The 16424-nt window shown below is 39.2% G+C and overlaps 1 protein-coding gene across 3 annotated transcripts in view; it reads right to left on the bottom strand.

The window, feature by feature from the left end:
* The window catches only part of cntn5 (contactin 5), a 106746-nt gene that overhangs the window by 63954 nt on the left and 26368 nt on the right, over positions 1–16424 (bottom strand). For 2 of the 3 annotated variants that reach the window (XM_085795885.1, XM_085795887.1), the window contains exon 2: positions 7474–7592. In XM_085795885.1, coding sequence (XP_085652011.1) covers positions 7474–7528 — 55 coding nt within the window. In that variant the 5' untranslated portion in view covers positions 7529–7592. The remainder of the gene's footprint in view (positions 1–7473; positions 7593–16424) is intronic. The other variant, XM_085795886.1, reaches the window with a different exon arrangement.

Raw genomic sequence — 16424 nt, 5'->3', positions numbered from 1 at the left:
TTCTGTCTTGCCCAGACGTGCGCGCGGCTTACAGTCACAAACACAAGACAACACACTCACCGCAGCAGAAGCACCCGGCGCGAGCGGCGAGTCTGCCGCGGCGTCAGTGGCACTACTAATTTTGCTCTGTTTATTTTCTCATTGGCTAATATTAGGCTATATGCTCCGTGTACAGGCTGAGGAATGAAGAGTTAAAGGATGTCAAAGTATAAAGCACCTAGAAGATGCATAAAAATATAGTTTTCACAGGGAATCAGTTCATTGTATTTTGTCTATCTCTATGGTTTATGTTGGAGAAGAAGCAAATAAATGTTTTTAAAAGACAGTGGATTTTTTTTTAAATCCCAAATTGATTATTTATATTAGTTAAACATACAGTAAATTAATGTGCAAAGGAAACTGAACTGAATGGTTATTTAATTTCAACCATATAAATTCGAACTTCTTTTTTTAAATTATTATTATTGCTTATTTTAAAATATTTGTTTCAGTCTAATTCCTACTTCACCAGTATTATGTTTATCATGCACCAAACAACAATTTTGTTTTTATTAGTGGTGGCGGAAATGCTGGTCGAGCACTTTCGAGAACTTTCGGTTTCGTGGGGAGTCATGAGAATAACGCCGTCGAATCGCCGTTTATGGTTGGAACTACGACGGTATGTGATCGTCTTTGAACCTCTGACTTTAATTCTTGATGAATGAAAACATGAGTCTGTCTTGCGCCAGTCAAAGAATTTCACGGTGCGCGCGGAGGCTCATAAATGTAGTGTGAAAACGCTTCGCTTTTCCAAAACTCCTCATTGTCCCTTTAAAAACTGTATCATACCCCATTGTATTAGTATTGATGGTTGTGTTTTAAAAAGGACTATATTTCCTCTGAGTTGTTTCAATAAATAACCGCAGCAGTTGCCTACACTTATCCACTGTTTGGATGTGTCAAAACTACACATCAATTCAAAGAGTGACAGGTTAGCCAAATGTGACATAAAACAAAAAAGTATAATTCATTTTGTGATAACTGACCATCGGACTTTGACAAGCCAATTAAGGCTAATTAATTAACTACCTTTTTTTTTTTAAAGGGACAACGAGGAGTTTTGGAAGGCAAAGTTTTTTCATACTACATTTACAATGAGCCTCCGCGCGCACCGTGAAATTCTTGGACCAGCGCAAGACGGACATCTTGCCAAGTATGTTCTCATTCATCAAGAATTAAAGTCAGAGGTTTGAAGACGATCAGATACCGCCGTACTGTAGTTCCACCATTAACGGCGATTTGGTGGCATTATTCTCATGACCCGCCGGGCACGGATACTGTGCCAACACTTCTTGAGCTGCACTACCTTTTCCTTTAGTACAAACGTGACTTTGTGGTGATGTGATCCCAAATTGACATATTCAGATGTGTTGTCACAGTCTCATAGATATCTACTTTTTCCATCCCTGACAACCATAAATGGTTATGGAGGGTGTTAATTTGATTGTATTTGAGGTGTGTCCATACAGAAATAACCTGGCAAGCCAACACCATTTGATTGCAAGGTCGACCCCAAAAAATGAAAGTGGTAATTGAGGGATGTTTGCTGAGATTCTCTGACAGTTTTCATTCAGTTTTTAACTCATTAATTAGCACAGAAAATAAATGACTTAATTATGCTGAATGGAACTGTTTTTGCTGAGAACAATCAATTCAATTTCTTAAGGAATCTTGAAGAACCATGTAGACCTTTAGGTGGCAATGGCCTGCCATAACTATTTTGTGTGACATCAGAATAAAAGCAAGCTTATTTCATGAGTGCAGCAATGGGATAATAAACAGGTTACAGGCAAATCCTGTCAGAAAGATCCTACACATTCTGCATACTGAAAGTGAGAAAAGGTCTCATTATCCCTGGATCCAGTCTGAGGCTAAATTCTGACAAATACAGCATACTGAAAAAAGTCTCTTTTGTTTGTTTGACTACTGAAGCCGACAGCACTTGCTGTTGTCAGCTGTCACCTTCATCTGATAAAAGCAATGACCCTTGCAGATCCCTCTGATCCCTATCTTTCAGAGGAGGCAAAATCTGACACACTCATTGTTGTTGAAAGGGCTGCACCTGCTGCATTTCAGGAAGCTCCGGAGCAATGCCATCAGTGATCGTTTCAGGTCTTAACACTACCATCATGATAACATCAGCTGAGGAGACAATGGCCGTTTTCAACTTGAACAAAGAACAAAAAGGCCAAATGGTCCTGTTACCTTGTCCTGATTATACAGTGTTATGGATTACTTCAATGGTTATCACATATGCTATATTAATAGTATCAAGTATGAGTTATGACGTATGATACTGGGGAGACTTATCCAGCTTCAATACACATGACTTTATGTGCAAATCTAGGGCTGGGTGATAATTTGATAATGATATTTATCTATCGATAGACAGACACGTGATGATCAATATAAAAAACAGGTCAATAAAAAGTTTGTTCGAAAAAGACCTGTGATCAACAAGCGTTTTCCTTCCTGTTTCATAAGTATATCATGTCGCTGCTTGGTACTGAAGTCCTTAAAGCCAATCATAAACGCGGACCCAGGCACACTCCTTCACCAAGCTCCTGCTTAATTTAAGTGAATAATTCTAACAGTTATAGCTGTAAGAAAGTTGGTTGAATAAAGAGTTGAAGTTGAATTCAATGTTGTTGTTTTTTTCTTGTGGTCTTCATTGAAGGTAGATTATTAAGCATAAAATGTTCCACATAAGTAACATCAGAATGCCGCATAGTTTCACCTGAGTAGAGAGAAAACAAATCTCAACAAGTAGCCATCATTGCTAAAAGGTTAATGACTTGCATTTTGTGAATGTGCATATTTTCATATTTGACTGGATGTAAAACAGGAACAGTGCACCATACCTGTAATGCAAATAAGATACAGTGTACTAAACAGAAGGCTGATCTTTCACACTTAAATTCAGTTTGCCTTAAACTTGGAACATTTTAATTGATTGTGTTCCAGAAAATCCACACATTGTTACCTTTGATGGCTAAAATGGCATTTTTTATTAAGACAAAATTAGATATGGGGACATATTTCTCTCTGAATGAGTATGGAATGTAAAGGTGGAAAAATCAATTTCATAGTAAAGCCTTATAAGGCCTATCAGAAAGAGTGAACCATTTTTTCAGAGAGGCAATTATTTTGCAAAGCAGTAAGACAACAATAGTCTGTTGGGCTGAGATACCTATAATGAACAGGGAGAGAAAATTCTGCCAACTATATGTGCCCAAGGTACCAAGGAACCAAATCCTGAGATCAAAAATCAATGGACAGAATTGACTCAGCTGAAACAAATTAACTGCAAAAGCCAGTGAGTCTCTGTTTATAAACGTAATAAACTAGTTGAAGTCTTGCTAAACAGAACAGCTCCAGCCTATTTATAACAGGTTGTTTCCTAATGCAGTAGTTACTGTAGTTCATTTCAAATGACTGCAGGTGGAGTTTTTTGTTCTCATTTCCTCTTTCTTTTGAAATTACTAAAGAATCAAATATACAGTATCTGTCCAGTATATTTCATTTCTGATGATGGTCAGACTAATATGAGTAGCAGATTATTAGACTATAGCCTGTGTTGAGGTTAGAATAGTTGGGCTTAGGCTACCAATATGGGATAAATAAAACGTCACCCCAAAATAGTGAACACAGTGGAGATAAAGTACTATGGGCTCAATATATAAGCTTTATTTCAGATACAGGTCCAATGCTAGCCTTAAGGATATAGTATATACGAGTGACAGAAACATAAAGGGAAATGTGCTTCAGATATAGAAATGCAAAGAATACAAAAAAATGTTATAAAAAAACTGCAACACCACAGGTGCTCCTGGACACTAGGGCGATGAGATGGAGTTCATTTGTTCAGGCAAGAAACTAACCACGATTTCAAATTGGTGGTCAGTTTATTCAAATAATGTCTGATTGGATATTTGCTCTGGAGTTTTCAGAGATGTGAGGATTATATTGTCACAGGAGACACAGTCCAGTGTTGAAGCACAATGACCAGAGCCCAGCTGAGTGTGGAGTTTAAATTCCCAGAGACAGGAGGACAATCAGCAGTGCTCCTGCAGACATCAACAGCTAGGCTTGGCTCTGGTAAACAGACTTTGTCAAGGGAAAAAAAATCTGGTAAGTGTAGTAAAACAAAAAAACTGCTATTTAATCTGTAATGTCAAAAGTAAAGAAACATTTTATATAGTACACAGCCTATGTTCATCTTAATTATGTTCATTTTTACTGAATTGCACTGATATATTTGTACTTAAGAACCCCAAAGTCTGCAGACACTGTCGAAAAACATGTTTATCATGTATTCAACTTTACCTTCAGAGAAATGGGAGGAATTTGTGTCATCTTTTATGTCTGAGACCAAAACTTGATCCTGAATACTAAAATATGTTGGGACCCTGCACTGAACAGAACCAGTGATGAATAATAACAGTGTTACAGCCGGGATGTTGCTACACACTGATTGGCTTATCATTTTAGGGGCTACACTGTTAGGATGACTACTCGCAATCATAGACTGTATAACGTGATACAAGTCCACTATTTGCATGCACTGATCATAATTAATTAATATTTTAATGAGATTGTAACCATGTAGTAAGTTACTTTAAAGGGGAATTAGGCTTCACACAGTACTCACATAGGCCCTCATTTATTAAACTTGCGTACACCAAAAAAATGGGTGTACACCAAATTCACCGCAAGGATCGGCATTTATTAATCTGAGCGTGAGCGTACGGTACGCACAAATCTCACGCCAGCTCTGACCAGGTGTACGCACATTTGGAACCAGCGTAGAACATGCAGGAAGGAGTGCTGCTGTGTCAGAACGATTATTAAACCATAGTCTAATAACGCAGCGATGTGGACCACATGTTGTTGTTGTTTATATTGATAAAAAGTTAAAAAGTAGCCAAAAAAAAAAAAAGAAACGATAAAACCAAGTCCGTGTTGAAACTCGAGTTTTATTTTGGGCAACTGAGATGAATTAAAAACCACGATGTGACAGATGCTCGTTAATCAGCTGTGTAAACAGAAACAGTCAATGACAGACAGACCTGTTATTGTAGATCACACACACAAACTTCCAACATCTCCTGCACCAGAGCATGACCGGACGGCTCCTCAGTCTCTCTTTCTGCCGGACACCGGAGCCCCGGTTAGGCGGGGGGGGGGGGCTCCGCTGCCTGTCCAGGTGCAGCTGAACTCCGCGGCGGAGTGTTTTTCTTTTCTTTTTTTCCCGTCACCGGGACCTGTCAGCGGGACATCGGGCCGGTGTTTCACATCCCTCCATCAGCCGAACCATGCCAGCGGTGCTGATGGTCATAAAGTAGCGTTCGCAGCAGTAATATGCCTATGATTTCTCCTCAGTCACTTGTGTTTAGTAAACTGCAGGAGCATTTCATGAGGTTGCTGGGTTTCCTGACGTGGTCGGTGACACGTGCGTCTGCAGCCTCCATCCACCGGGATGACGCTTGTCAATCACTAAACCTATCAATCTATCAATGTCCAGATATTTAATGTTGCCGCCCTCTCCCTGTTCAACGCGGTAACGCCAGTAAAGTCCGTCTTCTTGGCCGTCTTCCGTGTCTCCATGTCGTAAAAGGGGCAGGGCGACGCCTCTAAAGCAGGAATATATCGGGGCGTGACATTTAAATTACGCTCGTTTTCAGCCGCCGGATTTATCAACACCACGCCGGTTCTACGCCGAAATCAGCAGCGTACACACTTTTAGTAAATCACACGTGACACTTGCCGTACACTGATATTTACACCAGAATCTACACCAGATCCTGCGCAAGTTTGATAAATGAGGGCCATAGTGTGTAAATAGCTATTGACATCTATCGACAAATCAGAACATTCATTCATGGTCCTGATATTACCCTGTCTGGTTGCTCTGTCAAACAACAAACGTTTACTGTAGCATGTGTTAAATGATCAGAAATCTAAAACTAATTCATATACTCCATCAGTATACGAAATAGCATAAGTCATTTCCATTTAAGATGGCATTAATAAGAGGTAAAATATCCTTCACAGCAGTTAAAATCAAAACAAATTCAAAACCTCATGTACTAAGGACGAATATTTTCTTGAGTTGATGAACAAGTTGTTGGCACTAGTGTGTTGCAAAGTTGCCTGCCTCAGGGTTCCTACAGGTTTCTTCAAGTTAAATTCAAGTCTTTTAAAGACATTTTTAAGACCATTTATATCAAAAATTAATACCTATTTCTCTGCCTATTCCACCGCCCTACCAGCAAAGAAAAATGAAATCCTTGAATTTCAGAGCATCATACTGTAGATTATCTGTATCATCCCACTATTTTTCTGCTCTTTGTTCTCTATAGGGATGTAACAATATCAAAATCTCACAATATTACAATACCTCAATAACAAGCCATGGTATTTATTGCTGTATTGTATTGGCTAATGAGGATGTCCTTTCTGTGTACACTATGCAGTTCTTCATCATCAGTGGTTTTATTAATATGTTAATCAAACCTATTTATCAGAATCAGAAATTGAATATAAGAAAAGCTAGCTGGACATACTGCAAATAAGCAGTCAGCTGTCTGGCCAGTGCTCTTGAAAAAGCTGTGGACAAGTGAGGCTCGCACTGTGTTTGACTCCCAGAGAGTTACAGAGAGCATGAACCCTCCTTCGGTGGGTTGAAAGAACCATTAAAAGGGCAGAATCCATTAGACCGGCAAACACATGCTCTAGACTTACCAAGGGAGATACTTGATCTGGAACTCTAAAATTGTGCACTCACTGCTAATCGCGCCAGTAAAGATACACTGCCAGAAAAGCCCTGTCATGGTGAGATTTTTATTCCATTTGGGCCACTAATGCTGGGGAGACATAGGAAAGATACTCTGGATGAGCATGCGTGTGCACTTAATGGAGAATTTTTTTTTCCTATTTTGATTAACTAGGGCAGTATTTATCAGGGAATACTTGTCGTGCTAAACCTGCATTTTGACTTATTGTCATGTAAATGTAGAAATGTGGTCTTATCGCTGGTTGTTGCTTTTTCTGAGTGTTACTGCTATTTAGAGCCACCACAGACCTCAACTGAAAAGGTGTGGAAAAACACTGTCAAATCATGGGAGACTCAAAACCAGAACAGGAGCATTCAATGAGCCATGCATGGTATCCTCGCTTTTTTCAGATTTAAATGCAAAATTCATCATTTCAAAAAAGGTGGATTACTCGTCTCCAAGTGTGAAAAGACACAATGGCCCTCTCACATGCATAAATGATGATTCTCCTGGCTGTGTCATATTTACAACTGCTATTTCACCGCAGTCGACTGCTGCGTATACTGTACGAATCCACATAATATCTGTGCTTACAATGACTTTTCTAGACAACAATTTCTCACTATCATTTCTGAGCACTACCCATTGAATTTCTTACCTGAAAGGCCACTGATGACAGACAGGAAGAGAAATGGTTTCCATGGTGACCCCATACTTGTTGAAGAGGGTCCCTTCTGCAAGAATGTTAGCAGATCTGCTTCTTCATTAAAGCTGTGCCTACAGAGAGAGAAAACACCATCAGAGATCATTGGAATATGCACAGCACCTCTGGCTGTCAAATACATTTATAAACACACTGCCCACATCCATGTATTTAGTTTCTTGTCTTATGATCATAGCGATTACAATGTGGCCGAGTGGAGAGCTACACATGACAAGATTACCCAACTCCATTGTTACATATCACCATTGTTCCAATATACCTTTGTAGTAAGTGTTGTGTATTTCTTGTTATCTATAGAACGTACTGTGGAAAAAAGGTAGAGATAATATTTTGTGTTAAGTATTGTATGTTGTCAGTAGTTTCCACTCATCAATCCTCCACACACACTCTAATTGCTGTCTATCACAGATCTTACAAAATCCCCTAAATATACAACACAGTTGAAAGGCTTGTGCCTGGGAAAATGTTTCAAGGAATCACTGACAGCGCTAATTAGGCTCTGAAATGGGCTGCCACTCATTTGTCACCACCTGTCACTAAATACCAATGCATTCATTGGTTTTATACACAAACACAGGATCAGGTTGAAAATCTGATCTGATTCGCAGAGCGTTTGCTCTTGTTTTAAACTTCCAGAAAAACAGAGTAGTGGTAGTTGTGCGCACATCCAGTGCCTATTTTAGGCCAGGTGTCGGATAGTCATAGGATCATTGAAAAAGAAAAAATTGAATATCCGCACACTGGATTAAGGCTCTTGTTGCAATTATCCAAAAATTATGAGAGCCTTAATCCAATGTGCGGATATTCCCTTTGTTCTTGCTTTTAACTTACACCCTTTTTTTCAATCTTCAAAGCAAATGAAAATGAATGATGTTGCCCAGATAGATATTTGAAGATTTTTCTTGTTACCCAAACATACACACACACGGTAAAGGGCCATTCTTGAATTGTTGCTGCTATGAATGAATGATTTTCTGCACCAACATTTTGCCTTCTTTTGTTTATTACTTGATTTTTTCTAAATTAACTGTCCTTTACATCTGACTTTAAACACAAGGGGGAAAAAACACATGTTGATGATCACTGTCAATCAACTGTTCATATATGCCCCCGATGTAACCAGCTTGTCTTTTGTCTTCGACTTTCTTCCTTTTCCAGCATGAAAGTGTGCACATATAATTGCCACCTTGCTGATAGTTTCAAATAGAAAGTCCTCAAGTTCAGGCTTTCATTATTTTTAACGAAACAGTCATCAATAGCACCATCATGAGTGCCACATCAAAACATGACAGAAATAACAACCTCTTATTCAGGAGAAAATTGTGTGTAAAACACTGTGCACCTCTACTTATGGATGCAATTGTATTTGCAAACAATGCTAATGGGGTGCATTGCTTATAGTGTGTAGGCTCACAGCGACAAAGTGTGCTGACCTAGGCATTTTCCCTCAGTGCCATTTATTTAATACGCATAAGCAGTAATTCTCGATTCATTTGATATTTCCTCGTGTTCAAGGTGTTTTGAATTCACAACTCCCCCCTCCTTGGTTCTCTCTCTTCCTCTCTTATCTCATTCGCAATCTCTCTCATCTTCATTTAAGTTGTCGTTGTCATTAAGATCATTAATGCAGCAGCGTAGACAGCTCTGAGGGTTGAGGGAAGCATGTCCAGATCCAGCAGGAGTCGTCTCACATTTATCATTTATGCCTCCTTGTCTTTGCCTCACCTCATTTGCTCCCTAGCCTCCTAGAATGTACCAGCAGGAGCACGAGCGGGTTAAACAATTAGTGACTTAGCAATTAGGCAATCTATTATTCAGAGAAAGAAAGAAAGAAAAAAACACAGACAGAGATAAAGGAGGGGAATGAAAGTGAGATAAACAAACACAATTATCCATTTCCTTCTTTGTAATGTAATGTCTTTTGCTGCTTGTTCACCATATGTAATCTACAAGTATTTGCTGTATGTTTAAGCCTTTTCCTTACAGTTGGAAATGAATTTTAAAAAAAAAACTTCAAATGGGGACTGACACTTACTGTAATAATGCTACTTTTTGCTTTTCACTCTCTTTGCTCACTGGTATAAAGCATTAAATAGCTGAGGGGGGGACTGTCTAGACATCTTTGTGCAGAGGATGGTTAGAACTGCAGTCTCTTTTTGGAAAAGGTTCTCCACCTCCTTCACCTCCCTATGACCTTCCTCGCATCTCACTTGCATAACACATAAAAGGCCATAGCATGTCAGTAAGGTAGGACACGAGCACAAGGCTATTGCGTTCATAATGCACAAATCACCTCAGGAAAGGAAGCCTTCTCTGTCTGCTCCTTCAGCACCTCACTTTATTCTTGGCTGCACAGGTCTTGTCATCACATCAAACCCCTTGGTACATGTCGGGCCGGCCAACTTCCACATTAACCCCAGTTAGTAAATAGCGTGAGAGGCACGTCTCTTCCTGCAGAAATCTATTTGCAGGTTATGTTTTATCATCTCTCACCTATAGCGTGTTTGCGAAAATTGAAGTTCTTCCAAAATAATGTTCACACACCAAACACTATTCTCACTCCTGTGATAAAACTAATTTTGCCAAGTAACATCTAAATATCCAAAAATATTTCAGTTAATAAATCCATTCAAGCACGCAATGAAAATGAACATTTTGGAAATTATAACAGCCACATTGGAGAAGCTGACATATGATGGGCTGAAGGTTTAATTACAGGTAAAGCATATATGGATTGGACCCTTTAAAGAACAAAATCATAAGTCACATTTTCACATTTGTCCAGTTTAGTCCCATTTGTGGACAAGCTTTCACTTTTCAGTCAACCATGTACTATGTATCTGGGAGAAGAAATTGATTGAGCTGTTTTCAATTCACAAGAGATAAACCTACACAAAACATCTACTGTGGGCTTTAGAGCATAATGGCATGTAAATGTGGGCGCTATCTGGCAGCAATATGAAATATTCAATCCAACGAAACATGAAATTAATGACACCAAGGCAATGACAAGTAAAGCTTAAATATAATTAATACACAGTCCACCAATTACACAGACAAATGCATTAATTAAAACATAATTTATTCATCATTCATTTAAATGCCCTCTAGTGTGGTCACTCGTCTACCCTTTTTAGCTATGTGCAGGCTATTACGCAGGCTAAACTATCAGAGATATCACATAACTGAGAGATGCTTCCTTGATGCTACCTCCTGAGACTTGTACCTGTATTTTTTTTTTCTCGGGTGTGGGCTATATACATTAAAGGGCTCTGGAGAACAACTGTGCCACACTTCTGTCCAGACGATCACAACTCAGCTAGATGATTATTAATGAGGTAACATGCAGAGTACTACAAGGTGCACTGACATTTCTGAACGTAATGCTTCCACTTTGTCTCACTGTTGTTACATCATGCAGACATGGTGTCCCTGGCTGCGGTTCTCTAAACCAAGTCACAAACATCCCCTAATGATGTTCCCACATTCTCAACAAACACTTTTTGAATATACTTCACACTGTTACAAAAATAAATGTGATGTTTCCATTTTTTGCGTAATATTGGCAAAATTCATTATAATTAAGTAAACAACCGTGCTGTTTTTCTAATCACACTTCAACAGAAAGTGTTGTGGATCTAATGATTTTTTTTTTTGTTTAACAAAGGATGCATCATTAGAAATTATTTTTGTGTGTGCTTCTTCACACTTCTTCACACTCTCATTAATAATATGAGGGCCAAACAAAGGTATAAATTCCAATATAAAAACCACAGGAAATCTTATGGAAGATGATTCCAGAGGGTTGTTCTGCAGTTAGAGCAGTGGATGGACAAAAGGCAGCAGATCGGGGTGCCAGAAAGTCAATTAAAAGATGCAAGGATGGCTGACAGCTCATTTTAGTTAGTAGCCTAGCAGCTGCAGTTTGAAACTGTGAAAGTGTGCACAGTTTAGATCACCTTGACTGAGGCACATTTTGAGAGAATTACAATACTTTGATCCAGAAAAAATGAGAGCGTGGACTGAACTAATAGTTCAAATTCAATAGAGGACAAGATACATCAATTTTGGCAATATTTCTTAGGTGAAGAAAACAGAGCTGAACAAGCTTACGAATATTAAAGTAAAAAGCCATGCTGATTAATGATGGTACCAAGACCCCTACTGGTAGATTTTAATATCTGAGTGAGAAGAACAAATAAACCTTCCAATTGTGGTGGTGGTTCTTCAATCAGGTCAATTTTCAAAAATGTCTATTTTATCAGGGTTTAGGTGGATTGAATTCAGAAATATACAATCTTCGGTGGCCATCATGAAGGTTGACTGTAGTTATTGGGGTTAGCAGACAAAATAGATCCATGCATCATTAGTATAACAAGAACACTTGAAAGCTGCAAATGACCCAGACCAGAGGAAGGATGTATAATGAGAGGAGGGCCTAGGACCAACCCCTGGAGGAGTCCACACAGCAGGGGAGCTGGGGAAAACGCATGATTGCTGATAGAAACATTATTGGAGGCTTACATTGATTCAGCTCTTGGCAGATGAGTTCATAATCTTGTTTGTCTTCCGCTTTCCTACAAACCCTGAGTACTGAGGAAAACTGCATTTACCTGCTCATTCATGAACTGGGCCCCAGAGGCCTGTGAGTTCCTAAAGGACTGTTTTGAGACCACAGATTGGAATTTACTCAGTATTTTACTCAGTCATAGGAAAATGATGATAACAAGAACACTGACCTGGTTGAATGCACTAAAGACTACTTTAACTTTTGTTTGGACAGTGTAACACCAGCAAAAAAAAAAGGCTTTAAAGATGAACTAGGATTTGTAGCTTAACTACATTTTTACTTTAATTAAACAGCTTTGGAGTAATTGTGATGGATAATAAATGGCTCATCTTGGGAGAATGGAGGCTCTCTGTCTTCCATGTGCGTGTCACTTGTCTCTTGCCTGAAAACCAACCCTGCAAGACCCGTCCCGCCTCCCCGGTGTCCCAGCTCTTGTCTCTACGCACCGCAGCACAAACGTGCCCCGTAACCCATAATCTCTTGTTTATGACAGTTTAAACTACACAAATATAGATGTCGTAACATCGTATGATATATAACGTTATCTACCGGTCTATTGATTGATTTCTCGCCAGTTTTGTTGTAAACAAATGCACATGGCCAGGAGGAGGGTTATCAAAATAGAGGAAAAGCAACCAGATTCACATAGTTCCTCTTTAAGTGATGGAGACTATAGAATTTCAGGTAATGGAGAATTACAAATGAAAAGGAGATGAAGCTACAGTTTAACAACACCTGTGAGGTATGGAGGGAGATGAGAATGATCACTGTCAGGCAGTATCAGATGATATAGGCACTGCTTTAGTTGCAGCTTCTCCTAGATCTAGAGCATTTCCTTTACAACTTCATAGTACAACTGCAACTCCTGTTGTTCTGGTACATTAGGTACCAGAACTAGATTTGATGTTTGGGTAACAAATGACCACAGACTGTCAGAGGAGCTCACATCACACATCTTGAAGACCTTGGAATGGCTACTTCTCCACAATAACTTTAAAGGATTTTGGATAAAAAGGGTAGCTTGGGAGATTGACCAGCACGGCCAGAGAACTATTGACCAAAGGTTTTTCTAAAATGCCAATGAACAATAACAATTTTATAATCGTCAGGTGTGGACCCAGATGTGAGAGAGCGGTTGATAAAAGAGAGAAGGCCAAGACCTATGACACGAAATTAAAAAAACAAACTTTGTGGCAACTGTATCGCAAGGACCAGAGTGGGGACACACATGCGCACATGAACAGTTTTTAAAAGGATCTGCAGGGCAACAAGTGAAAATTCAGACAGTATAAAGGATGGCTGAATGGGGTGAAGGGCAAAACAGGTGCAGTCTGGACTCTCTTGTGTAAATTCACGGGTCGGGCACGGGTGGAACTCAAATGAACGCGGGTGGGTATGCGGGTGTATGTGTGTAGGCCTACAGAGAAAAACTCACGTGCAGCTGCAGGAACCAGTGTAGTAAATCTTTTTTTTTTTTAATGATTCGGGAGATTTCCTGATAGTATCATACACGGCAACTACAGAGTAACCATCTTGATGTAAACAAACGATCTTTGGCTGCTCATAGCTTTCCCATTGGATTTTAGCCTGTCATGGCTTGACTGCTCGACTTCTGGGTAACCTACAAACACACAGATGGGATCAAAGTAAAGGCTAAAGTGTCCTGCTCTCATTAAAAAAAGAATTTTGTCGCTCTCATTTTCCGTTCCGGAAATAGACACGAAAGATTATGGCTATACCCCTGTTATCGCCGGTGATGATGGCGATCTCACGGGCCACGAGTCTTAATATTGACGGTTGGGTCGGATCCGGATTGAATTTGGAAATAATCACAGGTGAAGGGTCGGGACACAGGCTTAAAAACCTACAGGCGGGTCGGGCGTGGGTTTCCAAAATTGGACCCGTGCAGGACTCTGGTCTGGACCTCAGATTGATCTTGCCAACAAATACAGTAAAAGGGTTCCATGATCGCTAGAAGATGAATGACATGGGGTGAGTAATTCATAAATCAGAGACCAGGTTGTGTTCATTATTATTAATCAAGCCAGAAAAGTGGGCAGTTTGCATATCTTTAACAGTCTGATTCAGTTTAAATAATGGCTCGTTCATTATGATGTTGAACCCTTTGGACATCAATCCACAGTTCGTTTATTTATTGTCTGATGTTACTCACCCAAAGAGTTGCATTAATAACTGGAACAGTACTGGAAGTGAAGGTAAAGTCAAGAGCTGATGTACACAAATTATTGTGTGAAGGCAAGCGGGGGCCACAATGACAAATGTAATACTTAGATAAATCCAGATACTGATTGTAATTATCGTCTTCACACTCCCTTGTCTCACCTTGCCACCAGTTCTAATTAGCATACATGTTGTGCATCAAGGAAGGTAACTCTATTGAAGGACGAGACCAGAAATTTAATCACTGACATTCTAGCTTAGCACTTGTTACTGACACACACATGCAGAGCAAACTCCAGCAAATCCAGTAATCAAGTAGACACAGAAAGATAAAGGAGATTTTCTGTCATTTGTCTGATTTTATTTACAACTGTAGGAGCAGCAACATATGTTAAAATACTGAGATAATAATATATTATGAATGTTTTTCTTTTATATTACCGGTATATATAGTAAATGGCCTAGGCCTTTCATATTTTAGGGATTTCAAGACACTTCACAAAAAAACTTACATCAATAAAATGGAAGTAAAGACAACAGTAATATCATGGGATTAGCCTCTCTTCTGATTAACAAATAAAAGTGCTTTCACTAAACCTGTGATGACAATAATAAGCAGTAAAGGCAGTGGTGATTACAATGCTAATGATAGCCATACTTTAGTTACACGTAGCAGCATCTGTATGGTACCAATAGCAACAGCACAAGTAGTACTTAACAGTGGCAGCACCAAATGCCTGCCTTCTCCTCAGTGATCATTTGAATATTATCACCCTAAATATACATGCAAGAGGGAATAAGTGAATGGCACTTGAGTTCTCTAAGTGTTCATCTCTGCTGAGCTTACTCATTAATTTGTATATTGTGACAGGGACACTTGGGGATATGGGCATATATTACAGATATCTGATACACATATTATGTGAATTTCATATTTACAATGACGCAGTCTTCATTCTAGATGGACAAAACCCAGAAATGAACAACAGACATAGTTCAGCACCACATTGTGTTGTGCAGACACACTACCAGGGTTCACTTGACAAGCCACCCGCAAGGATATCTTGAATTTGACCTACTTCAAAAGCTTCATTACTGTGACACTTGACTCTGGACAATACTGACTTTCTGTCTTCTCTCCCACACACTTTATTCTGCACATGTTAAGGCAATTGTATACGCTTCTTGTACAAACAAGAGGTGGAGTGGATTTTCACTGCAATTTATTCTGCCAACTCCAGAGCTGTTATCTCTATTTCCATGGCTATACTTGTACTTGTGCAGTGCTGTGAGAAGTTCCACCTTCTGGTATCACAACACCAACACTCTGGACGGGCCTCATTCACGAACCGTTCTTAAGAACAAATTTGTTCTTAAGTCCTACTTACGAAGTTTTTACGAAGATTGTGGCATTCATGAATGTTTTCTTATCCAGAATTTGTTCTTAACTAAGAACAAAATCTACGAAGAGTCAGGAGTATACTTTAAGTGCATTTTTAAGTGCTGAGACTTATGCAAAAATAACAGATTATTGTGTTTTCTTTTGTTCTGCAGTTGTATGATATTATATGATTTGAATAAGAATTATTTTCTCATCTTTTATGATGTTTTTAATAATCATATATATTAATAATAATAATTGACAAATCATTGCAGTCTCTTAAAAAACATTATATACACTTAAAGGACAATTCCAGGCGAATTCAACTCAGGGGTGTATTTTCATATCATTTTAGGTCTAAAAGAATTAATCTGAAGATTTTCAGTTTAATCGCTCCTGTTTTGCGGTAGTTGCGTCTGTCCCTGCATCGCCACGGCAGCAATGAATGGGAGTGGATGTAAGTTCCGCTGTTTAGGCTGTTTCCAGCCCTCAAAGCCGCAATTTTTTTCTACAGACAGCATCAGATGGCTACTCAAACATGCACCGAGAAGTTTATTTACTTCAAGCAAGCCGACATGTTTGTAAAACTAGATCTAATTCAAAGTCTCCCGGAGTCTCGCGCGAGACCCAGTTGCCGTGCTCGGTGTGTTCAGGCGCAGTGGGAAAAGCTCCCGTTTGTGTCATAAACACAGGGATATCAACTCTTTACTTGCTTCAAGTAAAAAAAACTTCTCGGCGCATCTTTGAGTAGCC

This window comes from Trachurus japonicus, chromosome 13 (assembly GCF_045865225.1).
Source record: "Trachurus japonicus isolate A0001 chromosome 13, Traja_1.0".
Taxonomy (NCBI): domain Eukaryota; kingdom Metazoa; phylum Chordata; class Actinopteri; order Carangiformes; family Carangidae; genus Trachurus; species Trachurus japonicus.
The sequence above is the reverse complement of the archived record's forward strand: the minus strand, read 5'-3'. Positions and strand labels throughout refer to the sequence as shown.